The 23,200-nt window shown below is 37.9% G+C and overlaps 1 protein-coding gene across 5 annotated transcripts; it reads right to left on the reverse strand.

Annotated features, from left to right (window-relative positions):
- Positions 1–957: 957 nt before the first annotated feature.
- Isha (Insulator su(Hw) mRNA adaptor) lies at positions 958–22,019 on the reverse strand. 5 transcript variants are annotated; one of them, XM_073076826.1, is made up of 24 exons: positions 21,846–22,019; positions 21,484–21,774; positions 20,389–20,530; positions 19,959–20,056; positions 19,492–19,787; positions 19,322–19,376; positions 19,166–19,231; positions 18,722–18,843; positions 18,075–18,191; positions 17,122–17,237; positions 16,164–16,372; positions 15,212–15,403; positions 14,361–14,425; positions 14,050–14,154; positions 13,042–13,124; positions 12,691–12,777; positions 11,645–11,754; positions 11,101–11,268; positions 10,064–10,329; positions 9,360–9,461; positions 7,685–7,914; positions 5,101–5,202; positions 3,880–3,921; positions 958–3,801 (listed from the first exon to the last, which is right to left on the reverse strand). In XM_073076826.1, the coding sequence occupies exons 1-24, from the start codon at positions 21,879–21,881 to the stop codon at positions 2,435–2,437; spliced, it is 4,467 nt and encodes a 1,488-aa protein (XP_072932927.1). In that variant the 5' UTR covers positions 21,882–22,019; the 3' UTR covers positions 958–2,434. The 5 variants fall into 5 exon arrangements, with proteins under 5 accessions (XP_072932927.1, XP_072932928.1, XP_072932926.1 ...); XM_073076827.1 differs by lacking the exon at positions 14,361–14,425 and having other exon boundaries at positions 9,384–9,461; positions 14,050–14,228; XM_073076825.1 differs by lacking the exon at positions 14,361–14,425 and having other exon boundaries at positions 14,050–14,228.
- Positions 22,020–23,200: the final 1,181 nt, after the last annotated feature.

Here is a 23,200-nt window from a genome sequence, read left to right on the forward strand (position 1 = left end):
CCACCTTCAATATGATATGCGTGTCATCGATACCAGTACATATGAAAAGGCCAATAATGAGTCCTATTTAAAGTTATGACTCAATGTTTTCTAAAACCTTTATCTGAAGTCACTAGACTTTCTCATCGATGCATATCGGTCTAACGCACAGAGCGTTCCGGGTTCGATCCTCGGCTGGCCACATATTCAAATTATGAATTTATATTTTTGTTATAGGGGTATAGGGGGTTTGTTTCGCCAATGATCCCCATACCGACGCCACAGGGAATCCTAGTGCGTTAGCTGAGTGTTTAAAGTGTATTTTTATACAAAATAATAAAATGTCTATAATTTATTTCCTTCCATTAAATATTTAAATATATTCTTATGCTTATTTGCATCTAGTATGTACATATTAAAGAAAATCACTTGTTTATAGTGCAGGATCTGTATCTAAATACAATGGTGTATTAATTGATCCTAAAGGTAGTGCAAAGGGGCCAAACTGTATTAGAATGTCATAAAGGAATACATTTTTACATAAAAAGAATAAGAGTGGAAATACACTGTTAGAGCTATGGGGAGTAAATAGCATTATTTAAAAAATATATATTTCAAATCAATTACGCTTTCTCTCGAATATAATGTTGAAACATATTATTTGAGTCTAATTTTGGAAATAACAATTAAAAAATCATTACAAAAAATCTTTTAAACTAATTTCTAAAGACATTGCTCGTTTAAAGTTTTAAAATTTAAAGTTCAAAATTTTTCTAAAACAATTTTTTTTTTTTTAAATGTAATGGTATAATGGTACTTCGGCGCCTACTCTCCTATTTCCTGTTTTGCACTGCAACAGCTGAAATCCAAACAAAAGAAACAAGCACAAACTCAGCAATGTGTGCAAAGTAGCCTAAACCATCCCACATGATCAATCTCGGCTTCAAATTTTAAAAATATTCCAAATAATAAACTCGATGCCTTTTGAATTTTTTATTGAAGCACAAATATGACAAACATTTATTTAAGCATGCATTTATAATCGATTATCTACATGGGCTACCAAATCTATTATTATTTTATCCATATCTCGAAGCCCTTCTTCACTTTACATTTAAAAATAATATTTTACATAATATAAACATTTTATGATTCGCTCTTTAAACGTAAAGATATTTCATAGACATCTTACTTTAGAAGTAATCTTAATGAATTTAGCTATTACTACTAATAGAAAAAAAATGTGTTAGTTTCCTACGAATAGACGTAATTAACGTACCCTAGCCTACCTTCACCAACAAATATTAAAACAAGGACAAAAGCTATAGCTATCAATTTATATGAATCGATCCAATTGTTAAATAAAAATAACTAGTATAATCAATAAGATACAAATTGGGAATCGTTACATCTAACCACCACATAGACAAATGATGAATTAAAATAATAATAAAAATATTCCGAAGAAATAGAGTATCTAAGCTATCGTATAGAATCTTGCAAGTTATCGTCAATGCCGCATCTTCATTTTCTCGTTCGTCTTCAGGATATTTCCAGGTCGGATTCGGGTAACGGGCGACAGCGAGGCCTTTGCACACATTGCTAGTGATATCAATATTATGTCGAAATGGGGCTTTGTAATTAAAATTAAATACAATAAATTATAATTTAATTTCCATATAACAAATATAATATGTTGACATAATCGAATATTTTCTTCCTATTTTTAATGTTACCCCATTGCGACATAATTTAATAATTATAATAAATATACGCCCGTCGAGGACAAGTGTGCATTTAGTTTTATTCACTTAATTCTCACAAATTTAATATTGCAACAAAGTTTTTTGTGAACCTGATTCTCAATAGTTCAAATTTCAAAGTGAAACATTCCTTGCAAAAGTTTAATAAAGTTAATTGCTGTTATAAAAAACATTAAAAATCGATCTGACAATGAACATTTAAATTTAAATACTATCAGGACAAATTGTAAGACTATTCACGCCACAATTGAAACAATAGTTGCAATACTTTAGACTTCCAATTTTTTGAATTGAATTTGAAACAACTTTAATTACATTATGTGATCACTGAATGTTGTGTGCATATTGTACTAGACGCGCGTGTATGAATATCATATAGCAACCGTACCTTGCCCGGGTCACTCCACTTGAGCGCCCAGGCGAGTTCCTCTTCCTCCCGGCGAGAGCGGACGACAAACAAAACACCGTTTCGGTAACCAGTAAGGCACTCGTATATTTCAATATTGTTCATTTCATGTATAAAAAAATCTTTGGCGTTACATTGTATCGCGGCCGCGCGTTCCGACCGTCGGAAGGATCTATGTATAAAAATATTTTACAAACAAATGAGGCTATTTAAAGTCGAAGCGCCCGGCCGCGCGTCACCCGAATCATTTCCACTGGAAATATCCATATTTCCACCTCCGCCGGTGTCAGGGGAGCCCCTCCCTGCTGTCCGCAGTCTGTTCCTCGTCACTCGCGGTCTCTTGCGCACTTTTCTGTTTTTCCTCCTGACTGAATATATCCTCCGACTTGGAAGGTTCAACGTCGTTGCACTCGACTTCTGGCTCAGGCTCGAGCCTACTATCAGGCTTAGGTTCTAGTCTGCTCTCCTCAGGGGCTGCTGAAAAGCCAGTATCAACTGCATCGCTTTCATCGTAAAGATTGGGCCCTTCGCGACTTTCATCCCGCAACGGTTCCTCGACAGTATCAGGCTCCGCATGAGTCGACGTATCATCGATGCTTTGTTCATTGTTACTTTGATCATTGGGAGGTTCTTCGTTATATTGTTCTTCGTACTCGTTAGCCCCTGAGGGAGTCTCACTCTCATCCTCCATACTTTGTGATGCTTGTGTTTCATCCGGTTCAACAGATTCGCTTGTGGCAGCTTGAACGTTTTCTTCGTTTTGACTAGCTTCAACCGTTTCTACCGGTTGTTGTGTCGATGTTTCCGTGTCGGGGGGCACTTGTTGAGCCTCTGATTGCTTCTCTTGCTCTTCTACCGGATTAGCGGGTTCTTCTGCCGCCCCCCATCTAGACTTACGATCCTTATCTCTTCTAGGATTACGCTCCTCCCGCGGTTCCCTCGTCTCCCTAGAATCTCTAGGTGGTCTCGAGCGATCGTCGTGATTTCTCCTTCTATCGTTCCTATCATTCCGGTCACCTCGACGATTATCCTCGTCCCTTTCCCTCCCCCTGCGATCTCTCCTCCGATCATCCCATTCATTTCTTCTGTCCCAATCCCGCTCTCTGTCCCTATCGCCGTTCCAGCCTCTTTCGTTAAAAGGCTCCCTATCGTCGTACCTCCTGCTTCCCCTGTCGAAGAACTCCGGTGGTCCTTCGAAGCGCGGACCGTCAAACGGTCTGTCGCCGTCGTATCGGTCAAACTGTCTGGGACCGTCGAAATGAGGTCTGGGTCCATCGAATGGAGGTCTGGGTCCGTCAAATGGCGGTCTGGGACCATCGAACGGTGGTCTGGGGCCGTCGAATGGGGGTCGAGGTCCGTCGAAGGGAGGTCTGGGGCCATCGAATCTGGGTCCGTCGAAATGAGGTCTTGGCCCGTCGAAGGGCGGCCGCGGGCCCTCGAAGGGCGGCCTCGGCCGGTCGAAAGGAAGTCGCGGCCCATCGAAGGGTGGTCGCGGCCCATCAAACGGCATCCGGTTGAAGGGAGGCCGCTCGAATATGGGCCCGCCCTCGAAGGGCGGTCGCTCGAAGGGCGGGCGGTTGAAGGGCGGGCCGATGCCGTTAAACTGCGGCCCGAACGGCGCAGGTCCGCCGGGACCCTTCGCTTCCATCCAACCTGCAATCGATTATATAAAACAATTAAGTACCGAGGCGACGGTCGAGTAGCACGGAATCTAAGTTGTTTAGACCGTACCTCTCATTGGTTGCCTAGCGGGCGGTCCTCTCATTCTCATTTCTGTAAATTGAAATATCTCGTATCTTTATTGAAATAGAATTTCATTTCTAACTACTTGTATTTTCTACTGAAGTAAAAATTTAAAAAAAAATACAACAATAATTGAAAACTTACGACATTTCAAAACAAATATTCATTGTCTAAGAATCAGATTAAGATTGGACCTATTATAAAAAAAAATGTTTCTTACACCAAACATTTAGTACAATTTAGTTTTTAAGAAATACCTATTACTTTATTTATGGGAGACTTAAACCTACCATTCTATTAAATTGGCAAAATGGGGACTTTCAGATATTAAAGCTGGTAAACATGTAGAAGCATGAGGGTTACAAGTTAGTAAATCAAATCAAATCAAATCAAAATTTTTTATTCAAAATAGGTTGAATGTCAAAACAACTACCACCACTTCACAAGGTGTTTCGTTATGGAGAAGAAGCTTTAAGCATATTGCATGAAGAATGCAATTTGATTATTTTGATTTGAATTTGGATTATTGAAAATTTGTATGTGTCATATTTATAGCCTTTATTTATATAGATCTTTAGATAGACCAGTGAAATGCATTATTGACAGGAAAAACACCTCTGATAAAGTTTTTATCCGAATATTACATTATTGAAATAAACCATATAAATAAAATTATAGTATCAGCATGTATCAATAAAGTATAGATATGAATATGACTATTTAGAAGCTGAATTCTGCCTCGCTTGTTTGAAATTGATGTATTTTCTTCAAAAATTTCCTTTTCCTTTAATTTGTTACATAACATTACTTTCAGAATTTGATCCTGATAAAATGAACTCGTTCCATTCCCGGCTAGGGGAAAAGATATATTACAAAAACTAACGATGCAGTTTTAGTTTTTATCAAAATCAGTCTCGTAACTTCTTTCAGCATTTTTCGCTAATCCTTATAGTTTGGCCTTAGATTTGGCCCTGAAGGCCTATTTGAATAATTCACCCTGTATATGTCTTATTCTTTGGCACGACCTAGACCCTAAATGGCTTGACGGATTTGAACATGGAAGTGTAGTCAGATTCATCCGAATTATAAAAGTAACTTAGGCTATATTTTTAGTAGTTTTATTTCACTATAGTAGTTTTTTTTTAATTTAAATTGCTAATTGTATAGTGTAGTTGTATTAGTAAAAACAGATGAAAGTATAGCACTCACCAGGTCTGAAGTTGGGCGGAGCGTGCGGTCGCCACGCCTCCCCGTCCTCGCGCGCCGCGCCCGGCCCCGGCCCCGCGCCCGGCCCCGGCCCTGCGCCCGGACCTACGTACCACATCGTGTTAATCTAGCCTAACCTTCACCTCATTCTTTTATGGTAATAGAGTAAGAAGAAGAACCCTTTGTGGTTCGACTCCGGCGGCATCACCGCCACACCTATTTGTGCCTGTTAACAGCAGCGATAAGCGTTGCTGTGTTCTGATTTGAAGGATGTGGTAAGGGAGACATACTTTTCAGAGGCGTTCGAGCTTAGTCCTCAGGGGTAGCGGCGCATCTGTGGCCGACTTGAGGTCGGAAAATCTAATCCTATCTGGAGCTGATTACAGATGACCATTAGCGGCAGTAGCTACTTAATATCAGAAGGACTGCTAGCTCGTCGCTACTCTTATATTATAAAAGAGTAGTAGACGAGCATGCAGTCCACCTGCTGCTAAGTGGTTACTGCCGCCCATGGACATCTGAATCAACCCCAGATAAGATTGGATTCTTACTCGAAGTCGACCACAAATGCGCCGCTACCCCTGAAAACTAAGCTAGAATGCTTCGAAAAAGTATGTCTGCCTTAACATACCCTGCAAACCACAACGCAAGAATTCGACACTGTTGTTATCAGGTAGAAATAGAAGAACTTACTGCATTACTTTTAAAAAATACATATTGAATCGTTTAGAAAAACCAGATCCTTTATATACAGGGTGAATTTTTAAAACGGGCCTTCAGGGGCAAATCCGAAACTATAAGGATTAGCGAAAAATGCCGAAAGGAGTTACGAGACCGATTTAGATAAAAACTAAAACTGCATCATTCGTTTTTTAAAATATGTTTTTCCTTAGCCGGGAATCGAACGAGTTAATTTTGAAAAAAATGACACCTCTATATTATTCCACTATCTGATAGTGTCGCTTATAAGGATCAAATTCTGGGAAGTAATGTTATGTGACAAATTAAAGGAAAAGGAAAATTTTGAAGAAAATACGTATTTTTCCATACATTGGCATACTAATCCTTAAGGATTATACATAACAAATGATTTATGTATAATTCTTTAGAAACAGACATAAGTCATACCATTGAAGAATTTGTTGGTTAATCAACTAATTATTCGATGTTATGACTATGACATACGGCTTAGTATGATAAAGTAATAGTTTGGCAAATAAGTTTTGGCAAATAAGTACGAAGCGCGCATAGCCCCGCTAGCTGTGTTGATTGAAAACAATCAATAAAGTTAAGCAGCGTCGGGCGCGGTCGGGAGTTGGATGGGTGACCGCTAGTGGCAAAAATTTCATGCGCGTTTCCGTGCTTCGGAGGGCACGTTAAGCCGTCGGTCCCGGTTGTTGTCGATAGATGGCAGTCGTTAAACCTTGTCGGAGGCCTTTCGGGCGGTTTGAAAACATCCGACAAACGGGTTGGCCACTAACCTGTCTCCACCAATCCGCATTGGAGCAGCGTGGTGGAGTATGCTCCAGGCCTTCTCCACTTGTAAGGAGAGACCCGTGCTCAGTAGTGGGCCATAAATGGGTTGCAGGCAAATAAGTTACCGCCGTTTTTAGGATTGATTTTTTAATGAAAATAGATAACTGATTAAATAGTAAATTCTTATTGTTTGTTGATTACAACTTCGTTTCAACGTTAAATATGATTTTCTATATCTCTTTTTTTAGTAATCACTCGGATTTGACTCTAAAAAGTAATTCTCGCAAATTGTCAACTTTACATCTGTATTAAACGATACTCCGCCCATAGCAAGTAAATCTATTTTAATGGTCCTAAAAATAACCTTAGCTAAGTCGGACATAAAAATATAAATTATTGGGAAACAAAACGTCCATTTCGAATGATTAGAAACATTGACCCAAAAAAAATGTTAATACACGAAATGTTTAAATTGATGAATGGCGGGAACTTAACTGCCAAATTAATATGAAAAAATATGTATTTTCTTAAAATTGAGGCTTTTCTTTTAGTTTGTCATTTATCATTACTTCCCAGATTTTGATCCTTATAAGCAAGACTATCAGATAGTGGAATAATATAGAGGGTGCATTTTTTTTCAAAATTAACTCGTTAGATTCCCGGCTAGGGAAAAAGTTATTTTAAAAAAGTAATGATGCAGTTTTAGTTTTTATCAAAATCGGCCTCGTAACTCCTTTCAGCATTTTTCGCTAATCCTTATAGTTTCCGATTTGGCCCTGAAGGCCCGTTTTAAAAATTCACCCTGTATAACGATTGATTATTCATAAAATTTATCATATATCAATAATAATAAAAAAGACAGGGCTAGAATGTGGGACATTTTCACCAAACGAGATATTGCTGAGTTTTTTACCCATTGCGGAAGGTACAGTTTTTAAGCAAATGTATGTATGTCTCATTCTTTGACTCACCTTGGAGCCCAACAGGGTGACGGGTTTTCAACTTATTACGTGCGATTATATTCGTCTAAATTGTGAGAGTTACGAGTACATTGACTATATTTTAAGCAATCGAGATTTATTGTTTCCTAGTTATTCAATATTAATCTCACCATTATCCATATTCGGCGGCATACTCGGCAGCCTATCCATTAACGGTGGTCGTTCATTCCTGTCCCTGTGCCCGTCATCATTCCCTTGGCCCATGCTTATATCACTCCCCTGTTCGCTCTTGTCCACCGGTTTGCCGTTCGCCATCTCCCATAGACGCTCTTGCAAACTCTTTTCGCTGCTTTGTTCACTATGTGTGTTCATACGAGGTGATTTCTCACGACTTCTCTCTCTAGTGAAGTTAAAATAAAAAATATTTAATTACATAAATTATAATTTTATACACGTATAAAACAATAAAGCATAAGCAAAATAAGCATGTTTCGTTTTCTGTAAATAAAAATAATAAACTAAAAGTAAAATAAATTAAAAATAAAAATTTTGAAACTACACTAGTGAAATACCGTTCATAATTCAAGCTCAAAATAAACTTAGCATTATGAAGTTTTTAAATTTCCGTTTTAAGCATACTTTTATACGCTAAAAAATAAAATTTGGTCAATCTTATTTTCGTTCAGAAACAAAACTTATTAACAATACATGGTACTACAATTTCAAATTAATTGTATACACCTGAGTCAACGAATTGGTTCTTGTAGGAATGCACAAAATTTACATTTACAGACATAGAGCGTGCCAGACGCGTGTCACGACAGACAAAATAGTATTTTCCTGTATAATTTATATTAACCTATTTAGGTCTACCGTAACACGCCCACATGCTCATGCCAGACAAGTAATTGTCTAAAAAAATATAATTTTGACTGCCGAGATCCGTGCCGCAGACAGTCAACGTCTGTACATATAAACTAGGCCTAAATTCCACGTACATTAGTTAGAGCGCGGGACGGAATGCCAAACTACTTCTATATCAAATAAAATAATGCTGAGCAAAAATAAATGCAAAAAAAAATATATACAAGCACTTCAAAATATGCAAAATAAATGATAATGTAAACATGAAACCAATTAAATGATAATTTTAACAATACCGATTCTATTAAATATTTTTTAAGGAGTCCATTACTCGGCTTCGGTCGGCTCAAGTCGGCAATAAATCATATAATGGGCAAATAGAAAAAATAAATTGTTAAATTTTGAGAAGGCGCGACACGATATAGGATAAAAAATTACGTGATTAAATTTTTGTCGAAAACTTCAATTGTATAATGGACTGTGGACTAATTTCAACAGAATTAACTAATTCTAGATACGTCAGTAACTTAGGTCAGTAACAACGTTATTAATTTGAATAATGTGCATAAATAACATTGAAAAACGAGCAAGACGTTTTGCTTCAAGATATAAAATGTTATTTAATTAAATGCAGTTTACTAAAATTAAGATGTGTCACGGGTTAAAAAAAAAATAATAAATTTGCCTAATGAAAGGTTCTAGCATTTTGTACTTCGAATTTAGTCGGTAGAATTTCTATCCATTAAAAAATACACTGGACCCACTTTACATTCTTTCCCCACTTACAAATAAAGTGACTGTCAATGCGTCAATCGGAACGTATAATGTGTTTTACTAACGAACACAATTTAAAACGCCCGCTTCGTATATGTATCCCGCTCACACACCGTCATTTCGCATCACAACGTAATCGCAACAAGTGTCAAGAAGCGCGTTTCCGACGTTTGCCGACCGGAGCCGAGCGCCGCCGAGCGCACCAACCTGTTGGCGTCGCGGCCGCTATACCTGTCCCGCTCTCTATCCCTATCGCGGTCCCGCTCGCGCCGCTCCCGCCCGCGATCCCGCCGCTCGTCCTCCCGCTCCCTAACGAATCCATTCACTTTATTTCCAATTCAGTTCATTCAATTAATTTAGTCAATAACTACAGGTTTACTGACGTAGAATTTTATATGACATCCTAATAAGAAATAAATCATTTTATGAGTTATCTACACTAATAATTGTTGAATATTACAATTGTGCCTTAGAAATATAAGTTCATTTTGAGTTATACGAAACATAATGGTTATGCTAAGCGTGGTGGCTTAGAGCTAAAACGCACACAACACTGTAAAATAATACACTAAATTTCTTTGTGTTCCTATAATTAATTTGAATATTTGAAAACGAGTTATATAATTATTGAAAATACACCAAAAATTATAAAATAAATAAGTTTAATACAATGAAATTTGTTAGAAATACTTCCATTTTAATAATACATTCATTTAATGAAGGTATTGTATTATTAAAGTAACAACTACTTTTGTTAATAAATATTTGCATTTAAGCTATTGTTTTAAAAACATCTCATCAAATATCCCTGTTTTCATTCAACGCCATTATAAACCTACTTCAAGTTACATTATCCCCTACACCTATTACGTCCATCAAGACACATAGATCAATAAACAAAACAGACTCACCGATCCCTGTTCTCCCTGTCGCGGCCGCGGTCCGGGCGGTCTCTGCGCTCGGGCCTCCCGTCTCGGCGGTCTCGATCGCGGTCTCGGCGCTCTCGGTCTCGGTCGCGCTCTCGGTCCCGACGTTCCTTGTCGCGGTCTCGGCGCTCGTCGTCGCGCTTGTCCGGCGGCGGCTGGCTCGTGTCGCACGGCGGCTCGTTTAGCTTGAAGCCCGGCGGCGGTTCCGACGCGTTGAATGTGGGCGGCGGTTTCGAGAGGAGCGCTTGAAGCTGTTTGAGAAAAGAATATTTGAATTTAGCTTCATGTTGTGATACTAGCGATTAACACAACACCTTGTTGTTTTGTCGTAGAAAGTAACTATTAGTGCAAATGCAAGATTTTGGCTAACATCATGTAACTCTATCAAGAACTGGCATTATGAGATGAAAAATTGTCTTCAAATCATGTGATGCCATCTTGTTATGTAAAAATATGCTGCTATAATCTGTTATTGAAACATGGAGGTTTCAATGGATTATAAATCTTGTCACTGACTACATATTCCATTGCTGTTTCAATATTTATATATAAGTAGCTAGTAGATACTTCACTGGTGTAAATACATTTTTTAAGTAATTTGAATTGAATTATTTTAACGTTTTTTTTCCTAAATAAATAATAATAAATAACAGAAATCGCCTCCAAATTGGATGAGTAGTTTTTGAGAAAATCGCAGATATGTAAATATTTATACATACACACATAGCGGTCGTCACGGTATAGGGCGCGCCAAACTTCTAGTCAGCTCTGAAGTTGTTGCGCGCAGGTTTAGTTAACATATACTCCGTAACGTAAGGGCACACTAACGCAGCTATGTACCCGTGGGCGAAAGCGGACAGCGGACGGATGCTGGGGGGGAAGCCCCGCACTGTCTTCGTCCGGCTAATATCTGTAATTTGCAATCGCGACGCGACTCGGTTCTATGTTCGGAGCGGACTAGCAGTGTGGCGCGGACCATACACACCTCGCTGCCCACCCGTGCCCGTGCCCGTGCTTGTTACCTGGTCGGAGAGCGGCGGCGGCGCTATGGGCGCGGCGGGCGGCGCGTCGTCGGCGTGCGCGTCCTCCGTGTCCAGCTCCATGGCGTCCTCGCCCGCCGCCACCTCGCCGCCCACCATCGCGCCCGCGCCCGTGCTCGTCGCCGTGCTCGTGGCCGTGCGCTGTTGTTGCTACACACGGAAATAACCATACATTAGAAAATCTTAATCGTAACGTATGTTTATTTTTATAATTGTATAAGATTATTTAAGTTTTTATGGAATGTATGAATATTTTACATTTACAAGTCTTTTATATATTTTATAAAATAAATAGTCAAACCGAAAAATATTTGTCAATTTAGTTATTTCATTTTATTCAACAGTTAAAACTGTATAAATAAAAAAAAAATCGTTTTTACTTTGTATATTTTACAGAATATTTTTTTGACAAATAACAATAAGTGTGTAAATAAGTTACCACAGCTTCACTTCATGTTACTTAAAAAAATACATAAGAAAAACGTCATGACATTCAAATCACAAAGTTACTAGTAATGATACTCACCATGGCGTGGTGGTGAGCGTGCGCGTGCGCGTGTGCGTGCGGCGGCAGCGGCAGCACCAGCCCGCCCACGTTCACGCCCACCAAGCCGCCCAGGAACCCGCCCACCATGCCTGCAACGAAACAATTACATCACTACTGCACAAACATGTCTAAAAATTTAAATACTCGCATACCTGCAAAAAACAATAATGTCCCTACTGCACAAACAAACAAACCGAACATTGGTGAATATGTAAACGCCGCACACAAGTACAATTGAATAATCATATTATATTTGAAGCAGTGATAGCTTAATGGTTAAGAAACTCAGCCTCTTGATCGAGGGGTCTGAAGTTAAAATCCCAGGCAGGGACCTCTCATTTTTCAGTTATGTGCACATAACAAATTAATTATCACTTGCTAAAACAGTGAAGGAAAAAATCGTGAGAAAATCTGCATACCTAAGAAATCTATAAAAAAAATAATTTCAAAGGTATGTGAAGTCTACCAATTCGCACTTGACCAGCACGGTGGACATTGGCCTAATCCTTCTCATTCTTAGAGGAAACCCATGCCCAGCAATGGAACAGTAATGAGTTGATGAGAATCATTTTGTAAGTGCTCATATCGGCTTTGAATACAACCAAATCTGCTCCAACGTAGCAGATATTGACATAAATCACGACCGGACAACAACACTCAAAAAAATAATAATTCAACACCTTCAATCTATAAATTATTCTCTACCTGTATCACTCTCATTTCATTTTTTATTGTACTTTGTTTGCTATTAAATTTATGTCTTAAGTCTGTCGCAACTAGTAAGCACAATATGTAAATGTTGCGCACGCCTATAATTGGCATGCACACGTGTCTCATACCAATAGTGTAATATTTATAGAAAAAATACTGTGTGTAGAATTGTGTGTACTGCTGTTGTCGTGCAAATAAATAAATAAGTGATAAAATCCAAGCCTGCGAGGAGAACGAGTAAGTGTTCGTGGACAGTACCAAATACACAAGAGTAAGCAGAATCTTAATAGTGTAACAATTGACAATAACAGTACCTGGTTGTGCGAGAGACTGCGGAGGCATGCCGGGCGGGAACCCTAGCAACGGGCCCGTGGGCGGCAATGAAGCGTCTCGTTGTAAGCCTGTCGCAATGTAACATATGCATCAGTTGGTCTGTATGCTTGTTTGGTATTTTGTGCCATGATACAAGGCATTTCACATGATCAACTGTTCCGTTTAACATAGTAAAATATGTTTTTATTAATAAACAACCTTTATTTCAAGCAAAAAAAAAACCCAATGAGAAGGGTTTATGATACAAAAATGTTAATAATAAGACACTATCCCAAAATCTATCAAATACTCTCTATTCATGAATTTTATTTGTTAAATTCCTTTGTTCTTACCTGGCACTCCTGTGGGTATACTAGGTGGCCTTATCCCGGGCGGCATTCCCGGAGTCATTCCCGGTGGTATGCCTGGTGTGATTCTGCACAAAATATTCAATATTACAATCATTATGCACTACTACGTTTTTTAAATGATAACTAATTTCAACAATCTCTGTGTATAGTATTTTCTATAATCAGTCCTAATTAATATTTTAATAAACATACTTTAAAAACACTTTCTCCGTTTACACTAGGATTCCCTGTATCGTGGGTGCCATAAACACTGTAGTGTGGAGCTAAGGCGCCCCTAATATAAGATAGATTTAGAGAAATTTTAAGTTAGTTATAATAAAGTTATCAAAGAAGCAACACGCCTTTTACTAAGAACCTGCCTGCCATCACTAAAAAACACACACAAATACATAAACAACTAGACCCAGAAGCATAAACCTAAATTCATTTAGATATCTGTCGGATCGAGGATCAAACCTGGGACCCTTTGCGCTACTAACCAGTATAATGACCACTTCGGCAATAGTTTATTGGGTTACTATGTCTATAGTCCGATTCATAATTAGATGTCCAAAATGTAAACAACGGTGTTGACTATCAATAACATATGTTTCAAATGATAGTTTCTTATTTAACTATGACTATATTAAAGTAATAAAATAATAATCTAAATAAATTAAGATCTATATTACCTCAATTTTATAGATTAGAAAATTTATATTACCTCAATTTCGTTCCATACAATAATAATAATAAAAATAAGTTTTATGGTAGAAAATTAAAATGTGTAAATGTAGCACAATCGGGATCTAAAACATTTTTTGTGCCGCCATTTTTAAGTTTCGTTTAAGTTTTTTGTTGAGTACGTTAAAGTTCTTTTTTCCTGTTCCTGTTATTTTGTTAGGGTTTACAATACCTGTAATCGTATATTGACATTGACAGTATGTTTACATTTTGGACACCTAATTATGAATCAGACTATACATTATTCAATTGCTAATGTGCACTGACCCAGGGGGCGGCATTCGCGGCACGGGCAGCGGCAGACTGGCGGGCGGCGCGGGCGGCAGCGGCAGCGGCAGCGCGGCCGGCAACACGCCCGGCACCCCGCCCGGCACGCCCGGGACACCCGGCATCACGCCCAGCATGCCAGGTACACCCGGCATACCCTCCACTACTTTGGGCATCATCTACAAATATAATATAATAGATCTTCTTATAATAATGACGACGTAAGCAACGAGCATGCAGGCCACCTGTTGGTAAGTGGCTACTGCCGCCCATAGATATCTGTAATCAAGCCCAAAGTAACGCCGCCCGGAACGCCCGGCATCACGCCCAGCATGCCAGGTACACCCGGCATACCCTCCACTACTTTGGGCATTATCTACAAATAGAAACGAACGAACATGCAGCCCAGCTGATGGTAAATGAATGCTGCTGCATATGTAGATGTAATCAAGCCCAAATAAGATTAGTTTTACTTACCTAAGATCGGCCACAGATGTGTTGCTATCCCTGAGAAGTTGGGATGCCTTGGATAAGTAAGTCTCCTTTACCACATTCTTCGAACCGGAACACAGCATCGCAAAACATTGTCGCCATAACGTGTGACGATGGTAGCTCTGAATCTTTGTGGTTACAAAGGGTTCTAAAGCCCGGTCGTCGAGCAGAAAGAATTTCGTACAATGACCCTTATTACCCATTTCTGTTGCTCGTGCGAAAATATTTTGCGGTCCCGGTCGCACAAAAGCGATTATCGCCATTCACAGAAATTGCAAACATTTGGTCATATAATTTAGGCTTATTTTTCCTTAGATTATGGCTTATGTATGCTTAAATTTTTGAAATATTTTTTCGACATTCAATATTTTTTTTTCATTTTATCTTTAAAATGTGCAATACAATTTATACATTTTACAAATTATTGATGTATGTAAATCATTTATAATACTTATAGACGGACCGCATTTAAACTGCAATTCAACCGCAAATTGCGGTTCAGGTGCAGTTTGAATGGAGTTGACACGACTGCAATAGAACAGCAAACCAAACGCGCAGTCCGATTGCAGCTGCTCAACCGCAATTTGCGATTGGATTGCAGTTTCAATGCAGTCCGTCTGTCTGGAGCCTAAGTTACAGTGCCATAATATAGCTATCAGGTGTCGCTCACCCTCGGCGGCAGCCAGGGCGGCAGCGTGTCCTCGTCGACGGCGCCGCCCTCCTCCAGCGCGTCCAGCGACAGCGCGCCCAGCGCCCAGCGCGCGTGCAGCGCCGCCCACGGCAGGTACGCCACGCCCAGCTCCGCCTCCCAGTAGTCCTTCCACTCGCGCCCCTTCACGCCCTTGCCCGCCGCCCATTTCACCTGCAGACAAAACGCATCTTAGAGCACCCGCTAAAATTGCTCTCACTCGCGCCTGTGACTCGCAGTAACTAGTGGCGGCACCTGACTGATTTGGAGAAACAGTATGCGATGGGGCGCCTACCGCAAGCGAACACGCTGTGTATAGTCCGCGCCAAAATGCTAGTCTGCTAGGAATATAGAAACGAGTCGTGTCGCAATAACAAATTGTAGATATTAACGGAACTAAGACAGTGCGGGACTCCCCCGGCACCTTTCGCTGTCCGCTCTCGCCCGCGGACACATAGCTGCGTTAGTGTGCCCTTAGTTTACGGAGTATATGCTAAGTAAACTTACGATCAAAATCTTTAGAGCGGACTAGAAATTTGGCAAACGTCCCTATTAACAACTCATTATTTGCTAAAACTGTATATTTGTTTTTGATCTATTCTAGACTTGTCACTATTTAACTGCTTAACTTGTTATGATTACAATTTAAACTGTAAAGTAGAATAATAAAACATAATCACCCACATCACCACAGCACTATTGTTTTAAAACATATAAATCATAATAAGATATGTCTAAATTGTCAGATGTACATAGGTTTTCATGAATATGATTATAATAAATAAAGCATGTTTAACCGACCTCTGGTAGGACTGAAGTCCAATCCAGAACTGTTTACAGAGATCCATTGCCTGCAGTGATTACTTGCCACTTACAATCAGAAAACACGCTTGAACCACACAAACAGCTCGTTCTAATACTTAATCATACTAACCGCAATCTCCTTCGAATGCAACTTATGCCGGTTGAGTTTCGCGAGCGCCTTAGCAGCGTCGCGGCGTCTCTCCATCACAACGAACGCACAGCCGCGCGGCGCCACAACGTCGATGGATAGAACTCCACCCACGGCACCGAACAAGTCCGAGAGCTCCTCCTCGCGGGCCAACTTCGACAGGTGACCCACCCAGAGGGTAGTACTACACACTGTAACATTACACAAAAATCACAATTGCATCCATAGATTAGTAAAGATTACTCTCTCCTAACAAGAAAACGTAAACAGTTTTGACAATTGAAATTTTCACTGTCATCTATTTTCCTGTTTGAAGCACATTAAAAAATGTAGTTTTTAGATCATTTGCGAATTAAACGATATTACTCCGCACTTTTTCTACAATTTCGTGTTTTGCACCACTTAACTGCGCATGTCGGCATTGTTCCACGTAAATTACACCATGACAGCCATCAAATGGCTGACAGAATTGTCAACCGTTTAATCCATTTAATGGCTTCTTTCAATTACAAGACGGGGAGATATCTAAACTTATCTATGGTTGCACCATGCATAGGTTACATTATATTACAAACAAGGGTGTTCAAAGGTGGTAGAACCCTTTGTCGAGACACGGCCGTCACACCTATTCCTGCCTAATAACATTGTTAAGTGTTATGCTCCAGTTTATAAGGCAGACACGCTTATTCGAAGCAATCAAACTTAATCCTTAAGCAGCAACATAGCAATGTATTTGTGGCCAAATTCAGATATGACGCATTTAATCTGGGGTTAATTACAGATCAGCCCTCAGCCCCAGATGTTCATGGGCAACAGTATTCACTTAACATAAGGTGGACTGTAAGTATTTATATTTTTTTTGCTATTTCCATAATTAAAAAAAAAATACCTGTATTGTAGTTTACATTTATAAACTATTTATTCCTTTATGGGAACATACCACTTAAATTTTCCTTCTTGATAGGTGGTAATCCTTTCTTTTCTCTTTCCCTCTGCTTTTCTTTCTCCGCTTCTCTTTCCTTGTAATTCTTGTCTCTATCACCTCTATCTCTGTCTCTGAAAACAATAAGAAGTTACCTTTGAATATCTATGATACAATGACAAACTACTGTTATTAAATAATGCATTAGACATTTTTTTAAATTAGTATGTTTATTTTTTTATTATAATAATGTAAAAATAAAAAGCATTACCTAGGAAAATTGAAAAATAAACAACGAAGCTGATAATAAATTACCAGAGACAATAGAACATAGCTGTTTTCGAAAACCACTACACACAGAAATAAATTATTAGACTAAACTATACTATTATATTAGGTATTATGTAACATAAATAAAGATGTGAGTTTAGTAAATATATATGTAAACGAAGTACCTTCGCTTATTTTGTAAGCATATAGGTTTTATACAATATTAATTAATGTTTTTTTATGATAAAATATAATAAGTCAGTGTGATTTTTTATAGGAAAATTATCAATTTCATATTTTGTGAATTGTTATTTTAAATGATGTCTATCTGATCTATATTTTTTATTAGGTGTGCCCCGCGGTTTCACCTGCGTTAAAAAGAAACAGGGGCACAGCTAGTTCTAAAATATAAGTAGCTTAAGTTACTCCTTATTACATCAGCTACCTGCCAATAGAAGTCCCGTCAACATCGGTCCAGCCATTTCAGAGATTAGCCAGAACAAACAGACAGACAAAAATGATATATTTTTATATTTTGGTGGTGGTAATATTTTGGTGTATGTACCGTATATATATATATATATATTCATATGCATGTAGTAAAATTCGGTTATTTCAATATTAAAAACAGACACTCCAATTTTATTTATATGTATAAATTTATAAATATAGACATATTAACTTAATCAATATGTACGCACCTGTCGCGGTCGCGGTCGCGGCGGCGGCGCGGCGAGCGCGAGCGCGAGCGGGAGCGGCGGCGGCGCTTCGGGGACTTCGAGCGCGAGCGGTGCCGCCGGGACTTCGGCGACGGACTCCTGAGGATATTCATTATTTTGTGCGATTAATAAACATTTCCAGCCATACAGACTCACAACACACCTGTTTATAATCGACAGACTGATCGCACATGATAACACAGGAAAAAAAAAGAACTTTTCCAGTTTTTTAACAGGATAGAACTTTTTGCAGCAACACTCTGTGACTAATTCTGCTACATAATAATGAGTGAAAAGCAGCTGCAGTTGGTAAATAAAGTAATTATTAGACAATGGAAAGCCAACATAAACCTTACTTGTGCAACATAGCAGTACAATACTCATGAAAAAAATTAACAAAATATGTACTTTTGAAATAATATTTTGATTTTGCTTTTCCAGTATTTAATATTTCTAAAATAAAACATTTTATTTTATTAAAGTAACATTGTATAAAAATGACAAAGCCGTAGCATTTTTATTATTTAGCATTTTTAGTTAGAGAATTTTTGCACACATTAGTACAATAGTTGATAGGTCTTCTTAATGGAATTCACAAAAAATAAAATGAGGGTAATTTAAAAAGTCACCTTGAATCATTTGCATCGGGTATTTCTATAACTTGTGGCCCAGTGTCTACAAATTCTATATCTGATTCATTGGCTACATCGTCTTTGGGCTCATTTGTTTTTTGTTGGTCTTGTTGAGAAGTCTGCAAAGAAAAAAAAGAAGTTACTTCTCAAGCATAATAATTTGAAAAGAGATTTGAAGGAAGATCTCCCGCCGAACTAGGTAATAATGCCTGAAAAATGGTCATACTCTGATAGTCAGACCAGACTTCAGTAATGGCAATTTCTTGCAATTCGTCAGGAGATGGTGCTCCAATATAAGTGAACAAAACTTTTCAGTTAACTAATGTTATTTGAGGACATGACATAGCTTATTTTATTTCTAGTAAGATTAAATGTATTATTATACAACAAGACCTATAGGACCACTTCAGATCCAAGTCTCAATTTCTTATTAATGCTCACCAGGAATGGTAAATTTTGGTTCTGATTCTGTTGCATCTGCATGTCATTCATCATTGGCATTAGATTCTGAAATCATTGAGAAAATTGATTAAATCATTGTGTGCAATGTTTTATACTGAATAATACTTCAAAAAAACAATTCAATGTAGAACTTACAGGTATTTGCATTCCTGACATAAGTTGTCTCATTATCTCTGGATTAGTTAGTAAACTGAAAAGGAAATGGTTTTATTATTATGTTTTCCAATCTTTGAATGTGGTGGAAAAATCTCAGGATGTGTATTGTCTCATTATACATTGTACATTCAGAAAAGATGTTTATTCACCTGCCCAATGCTTCTGCTAGGTTATTGGTTTGATGGCTTTGAAGTGTTTGATGAGCCTGATGACTTTGATGAGATTGGTGAGTGTGATGAGACTGGTGAGTCTGATTAGATTGGTGGCTCTGATGAGATTGGTGGCTCTGGTGGGATTGGTGGCTCGAGTGGGTGTTGTGTGAGGACGTGGGCGGGTGCTGCGGCGGCGGATCGGAGCCCGGCGCTTCGTCCTCACTGTCGTACTCGAAGTCATTGAGCAGCTTCCGGTTGAACTTTGTGGGAGGACCAGATGGCTCGTCCTGAAACTGATATGAGAAGATCATTGTATAAGAGTTTTAAAAATAATAAGGTTGTAACATTGTTTAATTATGTTAAAAAGACAAATAATGGAGTAAATTCAGGTCAGAGTTCCACTATTATTCTTAGTTAGAAATGTCCATAGTTGAAAATTAGATATTAAGAAAATATTTGTTTACCTGATCACCTCCCATAGGCGAGGCTTGGGGGCTGTGCTGAGCGGGATTTGGTGACATTTTGCTGTCTGTTGTATTGTGAGTAATGTTTAGTGAACTCCCTGAAACACATTAATGAAACTGTTAATTTAGAATGGAATCGCTCTTCCTTTGAATGCCATAGAAACTACTCAAATAAAGCTGCAATTATTTCGTGCAGGTTTAGTAACCTAATGCAATTATTATCCGACAAAGCAACAAGTAGAAATCTTAATAACATATCTTGATTTGTAATCCACGGACGTTTTATGTTGCCACTTTTATGTCAATATAAATGCAACACTGTGATACTATATTATTCAATTACAATACATTTACTTATTTTTATTTTTTACAATTTTTTTACAAAAGGTGTTTAGTTACTATAGCAATATTGAATTTGTAATCATGTTACCATTAGCTGTGTTATTCTGCTGTTGCTGAATTTCCTGGTGGAGAGGGTGGTTGGGGTCCGCCATATCGAGGAGGGGTTGGATCACCTCCGGACTAAATACATTATTTTTCTGCCACAGGTTAAGTACTCGTATTATGTTGCGCTGAAAGTTTTATAAATACAATTTAAGTGATTGACCAAAGTTTCAGTTTCATTTTCGATAAAGTTTTGGTCTAAAGATATTTTTGTCAAAGTTTTGGTTTCCGTCAAAACTTTGCTGAATCTTTGGGTTCTATCAAAACATATGTTGGGGAACTTTCGGGTCACATTCGGGTGTAACTAGAGGTTAACTAGCAGACATTTCTTATCCAGTTGACCTGGAGTATGCCAATGAGCACCATCTAATAAGTTAGATTATTGGTTATATTTTTTATGTACCTCAAATGAATCAAAAAATATATATTAATAAAGGCAACCTGTCCTAATGCTTCTATGAGCGAGTAAATCAAAATCTAAGGAGTTGTGTAAATTTTCAAAATTCTTAAAATGTTTTGCCAGCCAATACTAGGGTGGAAAATGAAAATTCTTATCTTTTTCAGTTTAGGTTAAAAACCAAATTTGGTCAGTAGCTCGCTTCATACAGGTGATAACTCATTTCTAATATTAGACACTAATTATATACTTTGCTGTCATGAATAATAATGTATGCATCAAATACATCATATTCAATAAATAAAATATATGTAGTAGGTAACAATTAGAACAGTAAGATCTCTAAAGGTGTTAATAGCTGCTGAGATGATGAATAATAGTATTAGTAAAAACAAACTTCTTTCAGTCAGACAATACTATTAGGTGTATATTTACTGTAGCATTTTCTAATAAGAGAAATCATGGAAAAAAAGGGACTATACACAACATTATATTAAAATTATTTCAGTTCATAGATAATTTATAAAAGTGCATCTTATTCAAAAATTAAGTAAGCACAAGTTAATGATAAAAGTATGTAGGCATTAGAAGTTATCGTATCTGTGACATTGATACACTATTTATCTTACTGTTAGATTAGAGCGAGATGAAGTATAACCTAAAACGAGATTTTATATAACGAACCTTGTCTTCTGGTGGACACCTGAACAGGTTGGCGAAGGTCTGCTGCATATTCTTCGCGAAACGCGGCGCGAACACATCCTTGTCCTGTCCGAACTGGTGCCGCGACTGCCGTACTATCGAATCTATCACGTATAGCCCAGGAACTTTGTATTCTGGCTTGCACTTTTGTATAAACTTTTCCACACTATGCACAACATGTTTGTAAAACTTTATGGCCTTTATAGCACCCTTGGTGATAGCACTCATCTTCGCCTTCGATATAGGCGGCTTGTTTTCGTACAACCCGGATAACTGAAAGAAAAAGATTGTTGAGAAGGATGCCACGGCGAATTTAACCGTTCGAGAATTCCCACGAATAATACCTCCGCGTTGAACGCCTTCACTTCTGGCATATCCATTTTGATGTTTAACTCTTATTAACTAAAAAATAAAACTAATTTAACTACTGGAAATATCCATTTGCGCAAAGAAAATCATTTTCGTGAGCAATCAACATGCTCAGAATTACAAAATGGCGTTTGACTGTGTTGCCACTATCAGCCTGCCATAAATTAAAAGCGAAACAGGCTTGTTATTCCTCAATAGTTGGGTTCTAAAGAAACGTGTTAACAATTTGCTTATTTAAAAATACTTTATAAATAATGTTACGTTTTAAAAAGATTTTTTACTTTTTTTTAATTCAAATTCAAATCATTTATTGCGTGAAAATGGGTAGGTACCACCCATGAAGTTATAGGTAAATATGGAGGCCACACTTAGAACAAAATCTTGAGGCAAATACCTACGTATCTCCATCCCGCTTTCTGTGGGCCGACCTCTCTTTCTAGTGTGGACTATAGTATTGCTATCTTCTTCTTTAAATCTCCTAGAAAATTCTTAGAATTAGTCACCACACTAGCCTAACCAGAAGTTAAACACTGTCAAATAATTTACCTTTAAATAAATACTTGAACTATGATTAGTTCAATTGAAAATCCCAAAATCGTAGGTCACGTATGCATATCTGGGTTGGCAATTCAACGAATTATAATCCCATTTCTTAAGGATTCGGTAATGTGGCAACATTGGCCCTATGTGCCAAAATAAATAAAGGTTACCCTACTTAGACAGAGAGGGTCTGCCCACAGAGAGCGAGATGGTGATACATAGGTTTTGCTTCAAGTAGGTATTCGAAGTGTGTTCTCCATATTTACCTATAACTTCATGGTACCACCTACATAGATTACTATACTCTTTGGGTACCACGGTAGTGCGTTATATATTTTAGGTCCCATACAAAGTATGCTATCTTGGAACAGTTTAGTCCTAGAGTAAGTATTTTTTAACTTATTTTTACGTCGATTAATGGTCATTTTTTCATATTTCTCAATGTCATGTTTTACTAGGAAGGCTACTTCATAAATATATATAGAAGGGAGAGTCAAGATATTTAATTTCTGAAAATAGGCCTTACATGATTCATCTGATTGTGGTTGTTGTATTTTTATGAACTTTAATATGTGTTTTAAACAAATCATAAAGTCTTTCTAAATAACGGGTATATTGTCTCGCAGTCAAGTAGCTTTATAATGTGGCACAAATGTACTACTGGCAATAATAGTGTTACCAGATTGTCAAAACCTAGCATCATAATATTACGAATCTCTAAATGTACATATTAAAATAAATATTAATTTCATTGACGAAAACCATAAATACCTGTTACAAACAGACAGAC

Source organism: Epargyreus clarus, unplaced genomic scaffold (genome assembly GCF_041222505.1).
Source record: "Epargyreus clarus isolate Ecla_fem2 unplaced genomic scaffold, WU_Ecla_fem_2.2 ptg000009l, whole genome shotgun sequence".
In the NCBI taxonomy this organism is placed as follows: Eukaryota; Metazoa; Arthropoda; class Insecta; order Lepidoptera; family Hesperiidae; genus Epargyreus; species Epargyreus clarus.